This window comes from Hemiscyllium ocellatum, chromosome 47 (genome assembly GCF_020745735.1).
Source record: "Hemiscyllium ocellatum isolate sHemOce1 chromosome 47, sHemOce1.pat.X.cur, whole genome shotgun sequence".
Classification (NCBI taxonomy): Eukaryota; Metazoa; Chordata; class Chondrichthyes; order Orectolobiformes; family Hemiscylliidae; genus Hemiscyllium; species Hemiscyllium ocellatum.
This window is the reverse complement of record NC_083447.1, coordinates 5,837,173-5,858,478: the sequence shown is the minus strand read 5'-3', so window position 1 is coordinate 5,858,478 and position 21,306 is coordinate 5,837,173. Positions and strand designations below refer to the sequence as shown.

The window sequence follows — 21,306 nt, the reverse complement described above, 5'->3', positions numbered from 1 at the left end:
CACAAACTTAATCGAATAACTTCCTAATTTGCATAAATTTGGACACTCTTATTGACTCTCTGTTGCTGTCAGTACCCCCCACAGCCTCGTTTCTTTTGAAACAAAACCTCAACATGCGTTGTTCCCAAGCCATTGTCAATTGTGCAAGTATTTTTAAATTTCAGTCCAACTCCACTTTCAAAAATAAATCGGACCCATTTCTGAATTTAAAATGGTTCAGGTTTATTTACAATGAACACTTTTGCTCCCCTTTACCTCAACCCTTCTAAAGGGCTGCTCTTGGTAGAGAAAAAAACAAATCCATGGATCTGAAACGAGTCTATTTTCTGGGCTGCTTATTTAATTTGCCCCGTTCCTGAACGATGAAGCATTACAGAATGGCTGTGAATTTGATATAAAACCCCCCCAAAAAAAGCAAATTTATAAGGAAAAAACCCGACTAGTGACAGAGAATAATAACTGGAAACTGAAAATGCTCAGAATTCTAAAATGACAATTATTCGAAAACCTCTTCGCGTTAAAATCCTGACAAATGTAACCGGTTAAAGTCTTAAAGCGACTGCGGGAAAACATTCCAAGTGCATTCGCTTCATTTATTTCGACAGTAAATATAATTGGAATTTGTTAGGAGAAATATTTTCTAAAGTCAAATTGAATTGACATTAGATACATAAATAAAACACAATTAAAATGAGGTTGGAAGTGTTCTGTGATGTATATACTGTAGGCTTATTAGAATGTCATTAACTAAAAGTAAGGATCTGCCATTCACTAAAATACCTCGGACACAAATATATTTATTAAAATAAATTTGGATTAGTAATACATTTAATTTTTTTAAGTTGGATTAAAAGCAATTATATTTCAATAACGTTGAATTAATAATTAATTTAGTAAAATATTTGGATTGATAAATTCATTCAAATAAATTCGAGTTAATGACAAATGTATTCAAATAAAGTTGAATTAACAACAAATTTATTCAAATACATTTAAATTAATAACAAATAAATGATAATATTCTTCAAATATATTTGGATCATGCGTTGAAAAATACATACCTACATGTATCTGTAAAAATCAAATTGCACCAGTGCCTTTACATTAATCTAATCGGAATTGTTTTAGGTTTGGTGTTGGGATTGATATTTCGTGTTTGGATTATATCTGTAACATGCTCCTCATGACTCCAGTATCAGTCCCTACAGTGACAGGATGAATAGGCACCTGGAGAAGTTGGGGCCCAGAGAAATGCTGTGAAGTTTTAATGCTGTAATCTCAGCGGCTCGGGGATACTGTCTCAAGGAGCACAGGCACTGATAATATGGTCCCTCGTCTCTTGTGTTTGACCAGACCCTTCTGACTGTGAATTCTTGATTTATTTACAAAACGCATTTTCCCCGATTTCCCAAATATTATCTCACTATAAGACACAGGAGCAGAAATTAGGCCATGCGGCCCATTGAGTCTGCTCCTGCATTCAATAAGTTTCTTGACCCCATTTTCCCACTTTCTCCCGGTACCCCTTGACAGTCACGAACCTATCTATCGCAGTCTTTAATACACTCAATGACCTGACCTCCAAAGCCTTCTGTGGCAGTGAATTCCATAGATTCCCCACCCTCTGGGCTGAAGACGTTTCTCCTTATCTCCGTGCTAAAAGGGTCTTCCCTTTACTCTTAAGTGTGCAGTCTGGTCCCAGTCTCTCCGGCCAATGGAAACACCTTCCCAATGTCCAGGCCGTTCAGTATTCTGAAAGTTTCAATCAGAACAATCCCCCCCCCCCCCCCCCCAAACTCCGCCGAATCCTCAAACATCCCTCATATGTTAAAAGCAGCACTATCCGGGCTGAGTGTGAGGTACTTTCTCTCTCTCTTTCACTCCCCCAAACCCCCCCCCGTACGCTCACCCAAAGAGCAAATGTTAGAGATTGCCTTTACAAAGACTTTATTTGATGGTGGTATATTTGTGGTCGGCTGGCACCTCTTTTCCCTCGCATGTTGCTGCAGCTGCTTTATTCTGGAGCCCCCGGCTCCTGGGCTTTAGTTTGAAAGGACAGAGTAATTGGAGAAGCGGGGATGTTTAAATCTACACCACCAACACCCCACCCCACCCCTCTCCAACCCAGCAATCTCAAGTGCTGGCAACTTCAGCGCTAAATGGACACATCGACGAGATACAATTGCCCAGGTGTGAAGGCCAGTGTTTATTTTCGTCTGTTTATTAATTACACATTCTACCGTCTCTCGTCCCTGAAAGTTAAAGCTGGGGGAGGGGGGAGGAGGGGGGGGAGTTAATTTTTGCAATTCCGACTGAGATGTGGTAATATTTTTTTCTGGGTTTAACACGGCCAACTTCAGGAGAATCACGCCCGTTGGAGATGGGGGTGAGGGAGAGAAATAGAGAGGCAGAGAGAGGTTGGGAGAGAGGGGAGAGACGGGGAGTGAGGAGTGGGTGGATGTGGGAGGGAGAGGGGAACAAAGAGGGTGAAGAGCGAGAGAAGGGGAGAGAGAGAACTAAGTGTGACGAGCAAGTGAGAGGGCAGAAATAATGGGCGAGACAGAGAGAGAATGGGGAGAGAATTAGTTTCCGGGGGGTGGCACAGTGGTTAGCACTGCTGCCTCACAGCGCCTGTAGACCCGGGTTCAATTCCCGCCTCAGGCGACTGACTGTGTGGAGTTTGCACGTTCTCCCTGTGTCTGCGTGGGTTTCCTCCGGGTGCTCCGGTTTCCTCCCACAATCCAAAGATGTGCGGGTCAGGTGAATTGGCCATGCTAAATTGCCCATAGTGTTAAGTGTAGGGGTAAATGTAGGGGTATGGGTGGGTTGCGCTTCGGCGGGTCAGTGTGGACTTGTTGGGCCGAAGGGCCTGTTTCCACACTGTAAGTAATCTAATCTAAAAAGAGAGAGTGGGAGACGGGGAGTCACGGGAGAGAAGGGGAGACTGAGTAAGGGGCAAGCGGGAGAGGGGGGGGAGACAGGGGAGAGGACAGATAAAGATGTGGAGGACGGTAAATGAGGAAGGGGACACGGAGATGAGGATAAAGAGTGGGGGATGTGGAGTGAGCGAGGGGGAGATGGGGAAGGGGAGAGAGAGGTGGGTAAACATGGAGATAAAGATGAGATGGGGAGGAGGGAGAGAGAGAAAAAAATTAAATACTGTCCTGTTCACTCTAAGAATTAATTTTGACAAAAAAACCAATAGGCCAGTAACGTTTCTTAATCTCGTTTTATGAAAAGGCCAATCCCCAAATGCTGACAACATTTTTTCCCCCAGCCTGCTTATTTAGTTCTGTTTAAACTCCAATCCACTGTCACCCCTCAGCACCCTGTTCTGTGGTTTACCTGAAAGTTCTGAGTTGTCTTTTATCTGAAGGGGGCTGGGGGGATAAATTCCATTTGTAACAGCCCTCCCCCTCTAACATACACACCAACCCGGATCAGACAGGAAATTAACAGTCTGTCACTTAGCACGACTGATGAGCCGCTGTAATGTACAAAATGCGTTCAAATTCGACACGTCTCGCACATGGGGGGGGTGGGGGGAGGCGCAATTTCCCTCTGGGCGGACTACAGAGGTATTTATCCGCGAATGGGCACCTCTTCCTTGAAGAGCGAGAGAGAGAGAGAGTCGGCGTGTTGCACCTTCTCGAAACCAAGACTGGGTCACCTTCCCAGAATTAGAATATCATTTAAGAAAAGGTGGATTAACTTCTCGGGTGAGTACTGAGCTCTCTAGTCAGGTAGGAATGCAGAATTTGATGTCGGTTGTGGTAACTGGTATTTTATGTGAAGACAGAGGTATCTTTGGGGTGGGGGGGGAATCAACAACTAATTTCAGCGAAACAAAATCGATCAACTTGTATCTAATTGTTAATTTGTTGAGTTAGCAAGTAGAGGGAGTTGAGTTTATCCCTCGGTCTTGCCAGCTACTAACTTGAAATGAAAACAAAAAAAAAATGCCAGAAATCCCGGCGTGATCTCCAGCATTTGTTATTTTCAGTACAGAGTCCAACATCTGGAGGACTGTAATTTACTCCTTCAGTGTTAAAATGAACAGACTAGTCTCTCTCTCTCACACTCACACACACACACGCACACACACAGATCACGTTAAGAGTATTGTGAGCAATTTTGGGCCCATACCTCAGAAAAGATGTATTGGCCCTAGAGTCTGTTCCCAGGAGCTTCATGATGATGGTCCCAGGAATGAAGGTTAAAAAAAATCACACAACACCAGGTTATAATCCAACAGGTTTATTTGGAAGCACACTAGCTTTAGGAGCGCTGTTCCTTCATCCGGTGGTTATATCTGATAAAGGAGCGGCGCTCCGAAAGCTAGTGCTTCCAAATAAACCTGTTGGACTATAACCTGTGATTTTAAAACCTGGACAGAGTGGACGTTGGGAAGATGTTTCCGGTGGTAGGAGGGACCAGGACTCGAGGACACAGACTCAGAGTAAAGGGAAGACGTTTTAGAACCGAGATAAGACGAAATGTCTTCAGCCAGAGAGTGGGGGCATCTGTGGAATTCACTGCTACAGAGGTCTATGGAGGCCCGGTCATTGAGCGTATTTAAAACAGAGATTGATAAGGTCTTGATGGTCAAGGGGATCAAAGGTTACTGGGAGAAAGCGGGAAAATGGGGTTGAGAAACCTATCAGCCATGATTGAATGGCGGAACAGACTCGATGGGCCGCATGGCCTAATTTCTGCTCCTGTGTCTTACACATACAAATTTGCAGTATTGATGAGGAGCCGCACTGTCGGAATATACCTGCTCCCGTAGACCTCACTGATAGTGGAGCGGGGAAAGAGCCATCGCTCGGTTAACATCTTCCTCACAGGAGGATGCGTCCTGCTGGGTAGGCCAGTGCTTTTATTTTTTTTGAGGCAGTTTATTGTTGTTAAATGTGTCCGATCTTGCAACACAGAATCAGCTGGACTGACCATTGAATCCCCCCTACAGCGTGAAAATAAATCCCTCCGATTTGGAGGAACCAATTCCTCTATTTATCCCTGACTAACACATCTAGACAGAACATGATGAGGCAGTTTAGCATGGACTGAGGGGTGGAAGGAGAATGTGCAAACGCCATACCCGAGTCTGGAATCGAACCCGGGTACCTGGCTGTAGTGCTAACCACTGTGCCACCGAACTACGTCTCATCCCGAGCCACCTCATCTCCGGCACATTTTGTCTTCATTGCAACAAACCTCCCCGCATTGTTTAAAAATTAAAATGATGTTGTGTGGTTTTTAACTTTCAGTCCAACACCGGCATCTCCAAAGTCATGTCTACTTATCGACCCCCCCCCCCCACATTGCTGTCGAAGCTATTCCCTGTCTTTGTGAAATAAGAATGTTCCTTTTCTCTCCCATCCTTCAATTCGGGGAAATAAAAAAAAGTGTCAGCTGCGATGGTATTTAAAATAATCACTGTTCCCCCAAACCCTCTCAGGACGCGTTACACCTGGGCTGAGCAATCCCTCCTGTCCTAGGTTAAAAATCACCCAACACCAGGTTATAGTCCATCAGGTTTAATTGGAAGCACACTAATTTTCAGAGCGACACTCCCGATCAACTGATGAAGGAGCGTCGCTTCGAAAGCCAGTGCTTCCAATTAAACCTGTTGGACTATAACCTGGTGTTGTGTGATTTTTAACTGTGTACACCCCAGTCCAACACCGGCATCTCCAAATCATAGAACATAGAAACATAGAACATAGAAAAATACAGCGCAGTACAGGCCCTTCGGCCCTCGATGTTGCGCCGACCCAAGCCCACCTAACCTACACTAGCCCACTATCCTCCATATGCTTATCCAATGCCCGCTTAAATGACCATAAAGAGGGAGAGTCCACCACTGCTACTGGCAGGGCATTCCAGGAACTCACGACTGGCTAAGTAAAGAATCTACCCCTAACATCTGTTCTATACCAACCTCCCCTTAATTTAAAGCTGTGTCCCCTCGTAATAGCTGACTCCATACGCGGAAAAAGGTTCTCACTGTCAACCCTATCTAAACCCCTCATGCCTCCTATCCTAGTATCTGATGGATCATTTGTAAGCCCAGACCTGCCCCAAAGTGGAACAGGATAAGCTCCTTACCAAGTCATCCCCTAGAAGACCCCAAAATCCCAGTTTTTAAGTTTGATGAAATCAGCGAGATTCAACTGACACCTTAATTTAAAACGAGATCTCCAGCATCCACAGAGTGCCGTGTTTGTCATTTGCTCTGTTTAAATCGTTCTGTTTTCACTGGAGAGGTTGAAGCTGCAGAGTTGAGTGTGAATTTGTTGCTGGAAAAGCACAGCAGGTCAGGCAGTATCCGAGGGAGCAGGAGAGTCGACGTTTCGGGCATCAGGAATATTCCCTCCAGACTGCAGCTGCAGGACCCTGTTTACAAAATCGAAACAGAAAATAAAACAAAAGAACATCTGAGACTGGAAACCAGAAACAAAATAAACAAATTGTTAGAGAAGCTCAGCAGGTGTGTCTGTGGAGAGAGCGGACAGAGTTAATGTTTCCAATCCAGTGTTCTGGACTCCAAATGTTTTCTCTCTCCACAGATGCTGCCAGATCTGCTGAGCTTCTTCAGCGAATCCTGAGGTGGTTTATTTTTAGGGTAAAAAGTGAGGTCTGCAGATGCTGGAGATCACAGTTGAAAATGTGTTGCTGGTTAAAGCACAGCAGGTTAGGCAGCATCCAAGGAGCAGGAAATTCGACGTTTCGGGCATAAACCCTTCATCAGGAATGAAGGGCTTATGCCCGAAACGTCGAATTTCCTATTCCTTGGATGCTGCCTAACCTGCTGTGCTTTAACCAGCAACACATTTTCAACTGTGGTTTATTTTTAGCTTAATGATTTTACTGAGAGTTAAGCGATGTTTCACATCCTACCTCTGTTTATTAAAAAGACCGAATCACATCCTTGTATTATATTGCCGCAGTAACAACTCTAAAACCATGACAGAATAACTATGTTGGTAGATTGTGACATTATCGAGTCTATTATCACTGGAACGTGTGTACCCGATACAGACTGGGAAATGCGGATTGTAAAATAGTAGATTACACGGTGTTCCCAGTTCCAAGTATTATTCCAGCCCAGTCCCACTGCAAGTTGTGGGAGACCGAATTTGGAGGAAGCTTCCCATATTATTGCAAGGTGTTCACAAGTTCCCACAGCGAATCAACAAACGATCAAAGAGAAGGCGCGATGAGAGAAACGCTTTTGGAATTGGATTGACCAACATGTCTAGATCCACCTCAAACGCTGACTCATCAGTCTGTGACTGACTCAGTCACAGGAGAGGGCATTAGCTTTGGTTTGGGACCCTTTGATTTAATTATTCAGTGCAAACAAGGCCAATAAGGTTTCAAACATTTTCCAAAAACAATGATTGTTTTCTTTTAATCTCGAGGCAATAGCCAGTGAGAGTTTATGTCCAGGTGCTAATCCGGGAGAAAATACAAAGTTGAGTTAGAATTCCCTCCCTCAAAATGCAGAATATTTCAACTTTTTTAAAAGGCAGCGGGAGATGAATTCGGACAGTCAAGGGGGTGAAAAATTATTGTGGAAATGCAACAATATAGAGTCAAGGTTAAAGTCAGGTCATGATTCCATTTACGTGGTTAGCACAGCTCCTGTATAGTGCTAGAGGCCGGGTTCGATTCCCGCCTCAGGCTAACAAAGTTTGCATATTGTCTGCATGGGTTTCCTCCCACTATCACAAAGATGTGCAGGTTAGGTGACTTGGCCATGGTAAATTGCCCATAGTGACGGGGTAAATGTAGGGGAGTGGGACTGGGTGGGTTGCTCTTCAGAAGGTCGGTGTGGACTTGTTTGGTGGAAGGGTCTGTTTCCACACTGTAAATAATCTAATCAATCATTCTCTGTTCTCATTCATAAAACAGGGAACTGCAAAGGCTGGAGATCTGAAACAATGGCAGAAAATGCTGCAGAATCTCAACATTTCTGTTGGAGGGTCAAAATGTTAGCTCTGTTTTTCTCTCCGCAGATGCTGCCAGAACCTGTTGAGTTTCTCCAGCAATATTTCTGCTTTTCTTGCCTCCTTCTGTTGCTTTGTTGGTAACAATCCATTGGGTCATTGTCATCTCTCTTGTGCCTCTCTGCAGCCACTGTCCAGCTGGAGTGGGATAAATCAGAGGGATTCAGACATCGAGAGAAGCCCAGAGGGTTTATCCTGGGTTAATTCACCAGCATGATGTCCTATATGAAGCAACCCCACTATGCAGTTAACGGACTGACACTCACTGCCCCTGGTATGGATCTCTTACACTCCGCAGTTGGCTATCAAAGTAAGTCTGCCTTTCCTAATTTCTTTTATCTCTCCAGATTTCGGGGAAAAAAATTCAACTTGGTCAAATTGTAAATGATTTCCAAATGTAAGAAGGAACGGGATTTAAAACCAGCACAATTAAATTGAATTGGGACTTATTCTGGAGAGGGTGTTGGGTGAATTTTTAAAAATGTATTCATTAACCAGATATGGGCATCATTGGCTGGGCCAGCACTTATTACCCATTCCTATTGCACAAGGGTCAGTTAAGAGTAAAACTCATTGCTGTGGGTCTGGAGTCACATGTAGGCCAGACCAGGTAAGGATGGCAGTTACCTTACCGAAAGGACATTTGTGAACCAGATGAGTTTTTCCAACAGGTAGTCATTGTTAGGCTCTTCATTCCAGGTTTTCACAGGATTCAAATTCCAACATCTGCCCTGGCAGGAATTGAACCCGGCTCCTCACAACATTACTTGGGGTCTCGGGATTAACAGCAGTAACACCACCAAGCCCTTCCCTACCCTGAACATGCAACAAAAACAGAAATTACTGGAGATACCCAACAGGTCTGGCAACACCTGTGGAGGGAGGAATAGAGTGAATGATTGAAATTTAAAGTGACTCTCCTGCAGGCTGGCTTCCGACTGGGAGGCATTAACTCTGTTTCTCTTTCCACAGATGCTGCCAGACCTGCTGAGTTTTGCCAGCAATTTCTGATTTTGATTTTGAGATGCTGGTTTCGGACTGGGGTGTACAAAGTTAAAAATCACACAATACCAGGTTATATTCCAACAGGTTTAGTTGGATGTACACTTGCTTTCAGAACCACCTGATCAAGGAGCAGCACTCCTAAAGCCAGTGTTTCCAATTAAACCTGTAGGACTGCAACCTGGTGTTGTGTGACTTCTAACTTTCTGATGTTGTTGAGACTCTCCCCAGCGTCTCGGCCAATATTTATTCCTCAGCCAATATCACAAAACAAAAGCAATTTATTTGGTCACTACTACATTGTTACTTGTGGGGCTTGACTGCTGCATTCATTCCTGATTTGGAGGGGCCGGTGTTGGACTGGGGTGGACAAAGTTAAAAATCACACAACACCAAGTTATAGTCCAACAGGTTTATTTGGAAGCACTAGCTTTCGGAGCGACGCTCCTTCATCACAATCACCTGACGAAGGAGCGGCGCTCCGAAAGCCAAAGCTTCCAATTAAACCTGTTGGACTATAACCTGATGTTGTGTGATTTTTAACTTTGTACATCTATTTCCGTCATTACAAGAGTGGCCACACTTCACATACTCATTCTCCAGCATTCTCTGTTTTTTGTTTCAGATTTGCAGAATTCTGCAGTATTTTGCTTTTATTGAGGTGAATGTTCACTCTGGATATATCTGTGAGAGGGTGTGGGGTGGGATAAAGCTGAAAATGTGTTGCTGGAAAAGCGCAGCAAGTCAGGCAGCATCCAAGGAGCAGGAGAATCGACGTTTCAGGCATGAGCCCATATTCCCCTTTCAAAGACGTGGCCCAGTCAACATGAAGCTGATTGGCCTCTGGTCAACAATCTTTCTGTCCACCAGCTATGGATTTGCAATAAAAGGTCAAAATTGTCATTGTCTTACCAAACCATAGGGCCACTCTCTCATTAGAGTGAGACGGAAGGTGATGAGTTTAACCTGAGGGCCCCCAGACCTCAGGCGAAGGGAGTGTTTGAGAATTAGTCTTCAATGCTAACCTCAGCTGCTGCAAGAATTGTACTCACTAGTCTCACCCAGCGTACAGTGCGATGTTAGTGGGATTTTATCCACTGCTGGGTCTCTTAATTGAGCCAATGGGAGCATTTTGTAGGACAGTATGAGACCATTCAGCCCATTATGCTGCTGCCAGCGATTTGAAAGATATATCTAATCTATCCCACTGACCCTGCTTTCCGCTACTGTCCCCATTGACCTGTGATTATCTCCTTCCGACAAATCTATTGGACTTCCCATTGACATTTACTTTTGAATCCACTTACAAAGGAGCTCTGAGTCCATTCTGCCCCTTGAGCCTGTTCCACCTGTATTCAGTGGGATGATGTAAGACGTGTGATCTAACTGTGGTTGGGCAAGGTGGCTCAGTGGTTAACATGACTGCCTCACAGTCCCAGGGGCCTGGGTTCAATTCCAGCCTCGGGTGACAGTCCGTATGGAGTTCGCACCTTCTCTCTGTGTCTGTGCGGGTTTCCTCCCACAGTCTAAGCATGTACAGGTTAGGTGGATTGGCCACGCTACACTGCCCGTTGTGGGCTAGTCATGGAGAATGCAGAGATGTGAGTGTGGGTGGGATGCTCTTCAGAGGCTAGGAGTGGACCTGTTGGGTCGAATGGCCTGCTTTCACCCTGTAGGGATTCTATTTCCATGTATGCATGTTTCCCACACATTCCCTAACACTTTCTATCTCAAAACTTATTGATCTCAATTTTCAACCATCAGGAATTTATCCTCTTTATTGATCCCTATTCCCTGGCATCTTTAAGACTTCAGTCCGGTTGTTCTTAGTCTAAATTCCAGGGGTTACAATCCCTGTTTGTGTAATCTCTCTGTAGCTGAACTCTTGAAGCCCAGGTATCCATTCTTCACTGCATTCCCTGCAAAGCCAATCCATCCTTCCTGGGATGTGGTCCCCAGGACAATAAGGCACAGGAGCAGAAGTAGGCCATTCAGCCCATTGAGTCTGTTCCACCATTTAATGCGATCATGGCTCAGAACTGCTCACAATGCCTCCGGGTGAGCTTTGTTTACCTCTAGCATGATGTCTACCTCCTTATATTCCAGTCCCTATCTATAAAGGCTGGAGTTCCTTTGGCATTTGCAGTTATTTTCTGTAATTGTGCCTGATATTTTAACAACTGCTGTCCATCCTTGGACCCTCCCTGGACCCTTGGCTGTTTCTGAATTTTCACCAATCACAAAGCATCCAATTCAGGTCCATACTGAACGGCCTCACATTTGTCAAATGCCACAGTTTTATCCCATTCACTTCATCTATAGTTCATTCATGGGGGATGTGGTAGTGTTGAGGCAATGTCACTGGACCCAGAGGCCAGGTTACTGTCTGAAGTAATGGGTTCAAATTCCATTAGAGCAGATTGTGAAATTTGAATTCAATCCAAATCTGAATTTCAAGCTATTGCAACCGTTGTCAATTGTGTAAAAAAAAGCTATTTACTTCTCTAATGCCCTTCAGGGAAGGAAATCTGCCATCCTTCGCCAGTCTGGCCTATCTATGACTCCAGACCCACAGCAATGCAGTCGACTCTTAATCGGATTTGAAATGAGTAATAAATGCCCACATCCTGTGAATTTAAAACGAAACCTCCACCTATCATTGACAAATTTGAATGCTTACTTTATTTATCAAAGTTATTAGTGAATATAAACAGATGTAATCTGTTCTGGAATACACATTCTCCTGTCTATTTGAGCACCGTCCCCTTTATCATATCTCCTGCCTCTCGGCCAGTTTCTGAGCCAGATCAATCATTTGCCTTCACTTCATGGGAGTGAGATACCGAAATTGCATATTGAATGGTGGAGTAGGTTCGAGGGGCCAAATGGCCTACGCCTGCTCCTATTTTCTATCTGTTTCAGAATAGGTTCTGGAACTGACAGTAGAAAGAACCTCGACAATTTGCAATCCCATTGACCTTTTTCAGCCTGAGGTTGGATTTGATTGGCTGCTGCCCATGGGCTCAAGGAATTGAACGGACGAATGCATCAAATAATTTTTTATAAGGCTGACAAAATGTGTGCGTTCATTTCATGGGGAGGGCCAGGCAAAGAAGAGTTTTTGTCTCCCTCGATCAATTGTGACTTTGGGACAGGTAGAAACTCTGCTCTAGTTGTTCTGGTTAGACACCAACAGTAGGAACAATATTCAGTTGAGGGACAGACCTCAGGAGTATCCTGCAGATTTGCAACAACGATACTGAGTCCGAAAGGGTTCAATTATGAGGACAGGTTCCACAGACAAGCTTTGTGTCAAAGATTAGGGGAACATCTAATTGCGGTGATTAAGATGATTAAAAGATTTGGCAGGGTGGATGGGGAGAAACTATGTCCTCTGTTGAGGAATTGTGGTATTGTTTTATACTTTAATGGGATGTAGGTTTCATTGAGTAAGGCCAGCATTTAGAGTCTTAGAGTTATTACAGCATGGAAACAGACCCTTCAGTCCAACTAGCCCACGCTGACCATGTTCCTAAACTAAACTAGCCCCACCTGCCTGCATTTGTCCCATATCATTCAAAGCCTTTTGTATTCATACACTTATCCAAATGTCTTTAGTGCCTCATCCCTAATTGCCCATTGAACGGAGTGTCTCCTTTGACTATTTCAGAGGGTAGTTAAGAGTCAACCATATTGAGCTTGGTGTGGAGTCCTATGTAGGTCAGACCAGGTAAGGAAAACCGATTTCCTTCCCTAAAGGACTTCAGTGACCCAGACGGGTGGAGGCAGCTGTTAACAAGAGTTTCACAGATATCAAAAATCAAGCTAGTCTTCAGTTCCAGGATTAATTTATTAAATTTGAAATTTTGTCAGTTGTTGTGGAGGGATTTGAATGCATTTATCCAGGACACTACCCTCTGCAAGTTCCCCTCCAAGCCACTCACCATCCCAACTTGGAAATATATCGCCTTCCCTTCAGTGTCACTGGGTCAAAATCCTGGAATTCCCTCCCAACAGCATTGTGGGTCCGTACATCATATGGACTGCAGGGGTTCAAAGAGGCAGCTCACCACCACCTTCTCAAGGGGCAATTAAGGATGGGCAGTAAATGCTGACAGAGACATAGAGTCATAGAGGTGTACAGTGCAGAAACACACCCTTTGGTCCAACCCATCCAAGCCGATCAGATATCCTAGATTAATCTCCTCCCATTTGCCAGCATTTGATCCATATCCCTCTCGACCTTCCTATTCATATACCCATCCAGATGCCTTTTAAATGCTATAATTGTACCAGCCTCCACCACTTCCTCTGGCAGCTCATTCCATACACACACCACCCTCTGTGTGAAAAAGTTGCCCTTTAGGTCACTTTTAAATCTTTTCCTCTCAGCGATGCCCACAAACAATGAATGAATAGCAAAAACAAGAAATACCTGGGTTTCGAGGCCAGTGACATTGCCACTACACCATTGTCTCCCTGAAAGGGATAGGATGAACAGAGGAATGAGTCATAGTCATTATATTACAGCCAGGCCATTCTGGGGAGATTTCCAAAGGGGAGGCTACAGTTGAAACTGAGTACAAGTTTCCTTTCACTGGAGACAGTTCATAGAAGGCTCACTGGGATGATCCCTAGTGGGACGGAGGGAAGGTCTTATAAGCAAAGAGTAAACAGGTTGGGACTCTGGAGTTTAGGAGAATGGGCGGTGATCTCATTGAGACCTTTTGGGGTTTGACAGGGTCAATGCTGGGAGGATGTTCCCTCTCATGGGAAGGTCTTGGACCAGAGGGCACAGTCTCAGAATAAAGGGGCACCGATTTCAGACCGAGATGGGGAGGAATTTCTTCCCACAGACGGTTGTGAGTCTTTGGAATTCCTTGCCATAGGGGGCAGAGTCCATGTGTATATTTAAGGCTGAGAGAGATTCGTGATCAGTCGGGAGATTCGAGGGTTACGGGGAAAGTCGATGTGAGGAATGTTGGATCAGCCATGATCCTATTGAATGGGGACTGAATGGGGACTCAAGGGGCTGAACGGCCTTCTCCTGCTTCTACGTCTTATGATCTTATCAAGCTGCTGAGGCTTAGACTTAATAGAAAGTGCCTCCCCAATAAGACTGAGTGATCTTTGTTGGGTCAATGTACTATGGTGTGTAGAAACGAGACAGCAAAAGGGATTTAAATGTCTAACTAGCCCTGTCTTGTTCGAGAGATGGGTCAGGGTTGAATGGCCTGCTACTGGCCCATTATCATGATTGCACTTATGGAGGGCCGTGAGAGGCTCCATCTATTGGTGGATCTGTGCAATTGCAGGCACAGCTGTGCACGACGAGGCTTGGAATGAAAGAGCAACACCTGAATTTCTGTAGAGCCTTTTGTGACTGCAGGATGTCACAAATCACCACACTGCCAAAGACATACTTTCTCGCTGGATTTTCATGGACGTTTAGAAGAATGAAGAGGGATCTTAGAGAATCCTATAAATTTCTAGCAAATCTGGACAGGGTGAAGTGGCAGGAAGGGTGTTCCTGATGGCTGGGGAATCCAGAACCAGAGGGGGCCATAGCCTAGGGATACAGGGGTAGGCCATGTAGGACTGAGATGGGGAGAAATGTCTTCACCCAAAGCGTGGGGAGCCTGTGGAATTCTCTGTCACAGAAAGCAGCTGAGGCCAAATCATTGTCTGAATTCAAGAGGAGTTAGGTATAGTTTAGATTAGATTACTTACAGTGTGGAAACAGGCCCTTCGGCCCAACAAGTCTACCCCAACCCTCCAAAGAGCAACCCACCCATTCCCCTACATCTATCATTATGGGTAATGTAGCATGGCCAATTCACTTTACCTGCACATTTTTGGAATGTGGGAGGAAACCGGAGCACCCAGAGGAAACCCGCACAGACACGGGGAGAATGTGCCAACTCCACACAGACAGTTGCCTGAGGCGGGAATTGAACCCGGGTCTCTGACGCTGTGAGGCAGCATTGCTAACCACTGTGCCACCGTGTTCTCAGGGCTAAAGGAATCAAAGGGTATGGGGGAGAAAGGGGGAACACGGGACTGAGGTGGACGATCAACCATGATCAAACCTAATGGTGGAGCAGGCTCGAAGGGCCGAATGGCCTACTCCTGCTCCTATTTTCTATGTCGACATTGTGAGGTACGTGAGCGCTGTTGTAATCTCAGGGATGGAGAAACCCAAGTGCGTACAGCAAGATACCACAAGCAACAACAGGACCATGCCCACTCAAGCTGTCCTCATGATGTTGGGTTGAGGGATAGATATTGGCCAGGACCCATTCTGGGACAAACACCCCCTGCTGGTTTTCCAAATCCTAGTCATTTAAGGTGCGTCTGGACAGATGCATGAGTAGGTGGGGAGCAGAGGGATAGAGCTGCTTAGGAATTGAGCGATAAGTTTAGACAGTGGATTTAGATCGGCACAGGCTTGGAGGGCTGAAGGGCCTGTTCCTGGGCTGTAAAGTGTCTTTGTTCTTTGGTCAAGGCACTTTTTTCGGACGCCGTCACTGACTGACTGATGCATTGTTGTCACATACTGTAAAACAGTGACAAGTATTGTATTCTGTGTTCTCCAGGCAGAGCACACTATAGATTAGATTAGATTCCCTACAGTGTGGAAACAGGCCCTTCGGCCCAACAAGTCCACACCAACCCTCCGAAGAGTAACCCACCCACACCCATTTCCTTCTGACTAATGCTTGTGGGCGGCACGGTGGCACAGTGGTTAGCACTGCTGCCTCACAGCGCCAGAGACTCAGGTTCAATTCCTGCCTCAGGTGACTGACTGTGTGGAGTTTGTACATTCTCCCTGTGTCTGTGTGAGTTTCCTCCGGGTGCTCCGGTTTCCTCCCACAGTCACAAAGATGTGCGGGTCAGGTGTGGTGTTAGGTTAGGGGTATGGGTGGGTTGCACTTCGGCGGGTCGGTGTGGACTTGTTGGGCCGAAGGGCCTGTTTCCACACTGTAAGTAATCTAATCTAAACAATATGGGCAATTTCGCATGGTCAATTCACCTGACCTGCATATCTTTGGACTGTGGGAGGAAACCAGAGGTTCCAGAGGAAATCCATGCAGACACGGGGAGAATGTGCAAACTCCACACAGACAGTCTGCCGGAGGCTGGAATTGAACCTGGGACCCTGGTGCTGTGAGGCAGCAGTGCTAACCACTGAGTCACTGTGCTACAAAGCCCATCCAGATAGCAGAGCAGGGTGCAGAATACAGTGTTACAGTCACAGAGGAGGTACAGAGAGAGAGATCAGAATTCACATTAAAGAGGTCTGTTCAAAAGTCTGAGGGAAGGTGTTCTTGAATCTATTCGTACATGTATGCAAACTTTTCTATCTTCTGCCCGATGGAAAGGAATATAACCGGGGTGGAAGGGGTCGGTGATGATAGAACATAGAAACATAGAACATAGAAAAATACAGCGCAGTACAGGCCCTTCAGCCCTCGATGTTGCGCCGATCCAAGCCCACCTAACCTACACTAGCCCACTTTCCTCCATATGCATATCCAATGCCTGTTGAAATGCCCATAAAGAGGGAGAGTCCACCACTGTTACTGGCAGGACATTCCATGATGCTGGCTTCCTTCCCGAGGCACTGGGAAGCATAGATGGAGTCAGTGGATGGAAGGCTGGTTTGTGTGATGGACTGTGCTGTGTTCATGACTCTCTGGGTGAAAGGTAGCCCTCCCCACCCTGCAGCATTCCCTCAGTGTTGTAGTTGAGTGTTGGACTTGGTTTATGTGCATAAACCCTGAATAAGGAGAGCTGGGGTCATGTGGAGAGTTGAGCTGATAATGGAGCCCTGCCGTTCCGTAATCTGACACATAAAATCCCAATGAGATCACCAAGATGAGCCATCTGTGTGATGGGGCTGCTGTTCAGGGGCGGGTTCCCCTCAGGTTTCACGATGAAGCTTTAACAAATGACAGAAAATAATTACTAATCTGCTACTGTCCAACTTAAACTATATCCCTTTAAACCCCCCAAAATACACACACATACACACACACACACACACACACACACACTCACACACACACACACACGCACACACACACACACACACACAAATACACTCACAGACACACACACACACACACACACTCACACACACACACTCACACACACACAGACACAGACACACTTACATACACACACAAACAGATACACACACACGCACTTTCACACAAACGCACTCTCACTCACACAATCTCACACACACACACAGACACACACACACACAAACTTACACACATACACAAACAGACACACACACACTTTCACACAAACACACTCACACACACACACACACACTCACACATACACAGACACTCACACACACACAGACACACACACTCACACACACATACACACACACAAACAGACGCTCACACACCCACACTCACACATACACACATACACTTGCACACACACACACTCTCTCACACACACGTACAGACGCACTTACATACACACAAACAGACAGACACACACACTCTCACACACACACACACTCACACACACTCTCACACACACACACTCTCACATACACACACACACTCATTCACAAATAAAATAGACAAAAAAACCGATTGTTCCACATAAATATTATAGATGGAAAAACCATAGACAGGGAGCACAATTATGAAGATTGAGCATGGGTTAAATTGTCTCAGTTCCTTCATCTTTCAGCAATGATTGCATGTTGTTGTCTATCAAACAATAATCATTCCTCACTTTGATAGTTAATCCGGATAACATGGGTCGTTTCTTGTTGGCATTCATTGTTTTCAGATCCGGAGGAAGGGATGTGTTCCATTCACACCCTCTGGTTGTCCTGCACTGGCACATTTGTACCAAACTGCAGCCCTTCCAATCCAAAGGCTGTTGCCAAACAGGTCTTCCCTTAACCCAGAGGCTTCGGTGCCTCTCTGTAACAAAGTATGCCCTGCATTGCTTTGAAAAGCAGCGCTGTCTTGCACATAGCTAAAACGGGTGCAGCACTTAATTTTTCCAAGTTGAAATATTCACCTGGTATTCCAACACCAAAGCAGTCCAAACTACATGGTCCCTTACTCTAGATAAGACTAAATGGTTGGTTATATTTTTTGTCTTTAAAGCTGAATAATATGTATAGAGTGAGCCTTGAATCAAGGGCCAACTTTACCACCTCTCAGTTGGAAACATAAGCCCCCCTCAAGACAATCCTGGGGCAAATGGGAACCTGAAATCCCATCTCTGGGTTGACATCCATTGAGGCTGTGGGGAGTAGGTTTGCTCGCTGAGCTGGAAGGTTCATTTTCAGACGTTTCGTCACCATACTAGGCAAATGAACCTTCCAGCTCAGTGAGCAAACCTACATCCAGAACCTCAACCTGAGCTATAAATCTTCTCAAAGGCAATCATTGTCATTGATTTTTATTTCTCTTGGGTGATGACATGTATATTTACACAGTAAGGATCGCAGAATCCCTACAGTGTGGAAGGAGGCCATTCACTCCATTTAGTCCACACCGACCCTGTGAAGAGCGCCCCATCCCCTAACCAATTCCTGTAATCCTGCTAAAAATGTGTTGCTGGTTAAAGCACAGCAGGTTAGGCAGCATCCAAGGAACAGGAAATTCGACGTTTCGGGCATAAGCCCTTCATCAGAAATCATTCCTGATGAAGGGCTTATGCCCGAAACGTCAAATTTCCTGTTCCTTGGATGCTGCCTAACCTGCTGTGCTTTAACCAGCAACACATTTTCAGCTCTGATACTCCAGCATCTGCAGACCTCATTTTTTACCCTGTAATCCTGCTAACCCACACATCCCTGAACATTATGGGGTAATTTAGCATGGCCAGTCCAGGCTAACCTGCATGTCTTTGGACTGTGAAAGGAAACCCATGCAGACACTGGGACAAGGTGCAAACTCCTTGCAGTGATTTGCCCGAGGCAGGGATCGAACCTGGGTCCCTGGCGCCGTGAGGCAGCAGTGCTAACCACTGAGCCACCATGCCACCCTATGAACATTCATAATCGAACAGGTAAAGCTCATCCGGTGACTCATTCCTTTTCCCAAAACGATTTTTGAGAAAAGAATCAGTTGCATTCCCGTATCACCCCGACCTCTAATCCCATCGCCACAGTGCCTTGCAGTTAGTGACCCTCTCTGGGTGGAAGCGACCTGCTGCAGGACAGGAAATTCAGGAGCCAGTTTGCACACAGCAAGCTCCCAGGTCTGATAATTCCAGCTAATCTGTTATCTTATTTCAGAATAAGGAGGGTGATATTGCCAGTGGACTAGCAACCCAGATAAATCTCTCCCCCTTCTGCCCCCATCCAGCCTGGAGCATATGAGCTAGGAGCAGGAGTAGGCCATTTGGCCCATCAAACCTGCTCCCCCATTCAATAAGATCATGGCTGATCTTTTTGGTGGACTCAGCTCCACTCACCCACCCTCTCACCGTAACCCTTCATTCCTTTCCTATTCAAAAATCTCTTTAGTTAAAAATCTCACAACACCAGCTTATAGTCCAACAGGTTTATTTGAAAGCACTAGCTTTCGGAGCGCTGCTCCTTCATCTTTAACTTTGTATACCCCAGTCCAACAGTGGCATCTCCAAATCACAAATCTCTCTATCTTTGCCTTATAGTAAACGAGGTAGTCCCAACTGCTTCACTGGGTGGGGAATTCCACAGATTCATAGCCCTTTGTGTGAGAAAGTTCCTCCTCAACTCAGTCCGAAACCCTCTCCCCCTTATTTTGAGGCTATGTCCCCTTGTCCCAGTTTCACCTCCCAGTGGAAACAGCTTCTATCTTATCTATTCCCTTCATCATTTTATATATTTCCAAATAATTTCTCGTCATTCTTTTAAACTCCAATGCGTCCCAGCCTCTCCCCATCAGCCAAATTTCTCAACTCCGGACATCAACCTGGTGACCCTCCTCTGCACCCCCTCCAGGGCCAGTACATCCTTTCTCAAGTAAGGAGACCATAACTGCACACAGTACTCCAGGTGTGGCCTCTACAGCTATAGCAGAATCTTCAAATCCCAATTTAAATCTAATGAAACAAAATGGCTGGAATAATTAATCCGCTCGCTATGTGTGCTGACAGTGTAAACATTAGCAATTGTTCTGAAAGCCCACCTGGATTACTAATGGTCTTTAGGAAAGGAAATCTTTACCCGGTCCTGCCTACACGTGACTCCAGAGCCTGGGATGAACCACCCTCTGACAGGACCCAGCAGACCTCTCTACTCAACCAGTGACACTGACAGCCCAGGCATGAAGAGACAAAAATGGCCAGTAGCACTGACCCCCCCCCCCCCCCCCCCCCCCATTGTAGCTGAGACCCACAACTCACTCATTGGCTTTCTGCTCCAACTGATACTTTCCATTCCTGTGCAAAGCCATGAGCTTGTTTATTTCAAACAGATTAGCCATTGGGAGGGTTGTAAACAAAATAATAGGGGATTATTATAGAAAGCCAGCTATCTCCAGCATCACAGTAATCCTTCTATTTGACCATTTTTATGTTACTTTGCCTTAATTCCAAACCCTGAACCTTCAGCCAATTCCATTCCAACCAATTTCCCCAATGTTTCGTTTTAATATTCACTATTGTTTTAAAAAGTGCTTTCACTGATGCATTTTCACAAATATTTCAGCTTTGACATAGTTCGGACAGAATGTTTCACTCACTCATGTTTGTGGGAGACTCAGTTTCATTCCCATTCACATGCTGTGCAACACACACACACACACACACACACACACACACACACACACACACACACACACACACACACACACACTCACTCTCACACACACTCACTGACCCAACACACACACACACAGTATCACACTCACAAACACACACACTCACACTCTCACATACACACAGACACACACACACACACACACACACACACACACACACACACACACACACACACACACACACACACACACTCACTCTCACACACACTCACTGACCCAACACACACAGTATCACACTCACAAACACACACACTCACACTCTCACATACACACAGACACATACACACACAGTCTCACACTCACAAACACACACACACTCACACACACACACACACACACAATCTCACACACACAGACACACACACAATCACACACACACACACACACATACAGTATCACACTCACAAACACACACACTCACACTCTCACATACACACACACAGAGTCTCACACACACACACACACAATCACACACACACTCACACACAGTC

General features: G+C 45.4%; 1 protein-coding gene across 2 annotated transcripts in view; it reads left to right on the top strand.

The window, feature by feature from the left end:
• The first annotated feature begins 8,228 nt into the window (after positions 1 to 8,228).
• The window catches only part of LOC132836698 (homeobox protein otx5-like), a 32,849-nt gene continuing 19,771 nt past the window's right edge, over positions 8,229 to 21,306 (top strand). For both annotated transcript variants that reach the window (XM_060856102.1, XM_060856101.1), the window contains exon 1: positions 8,229 to 8,325. In XM_060856102.1, coding sequence (XP_060712085.1) covers positions 8,229 to 8,325 — 97 coding nt within the window. The remainder of the gene's footprint in view (positions 8,326 to 21,306) is intronic.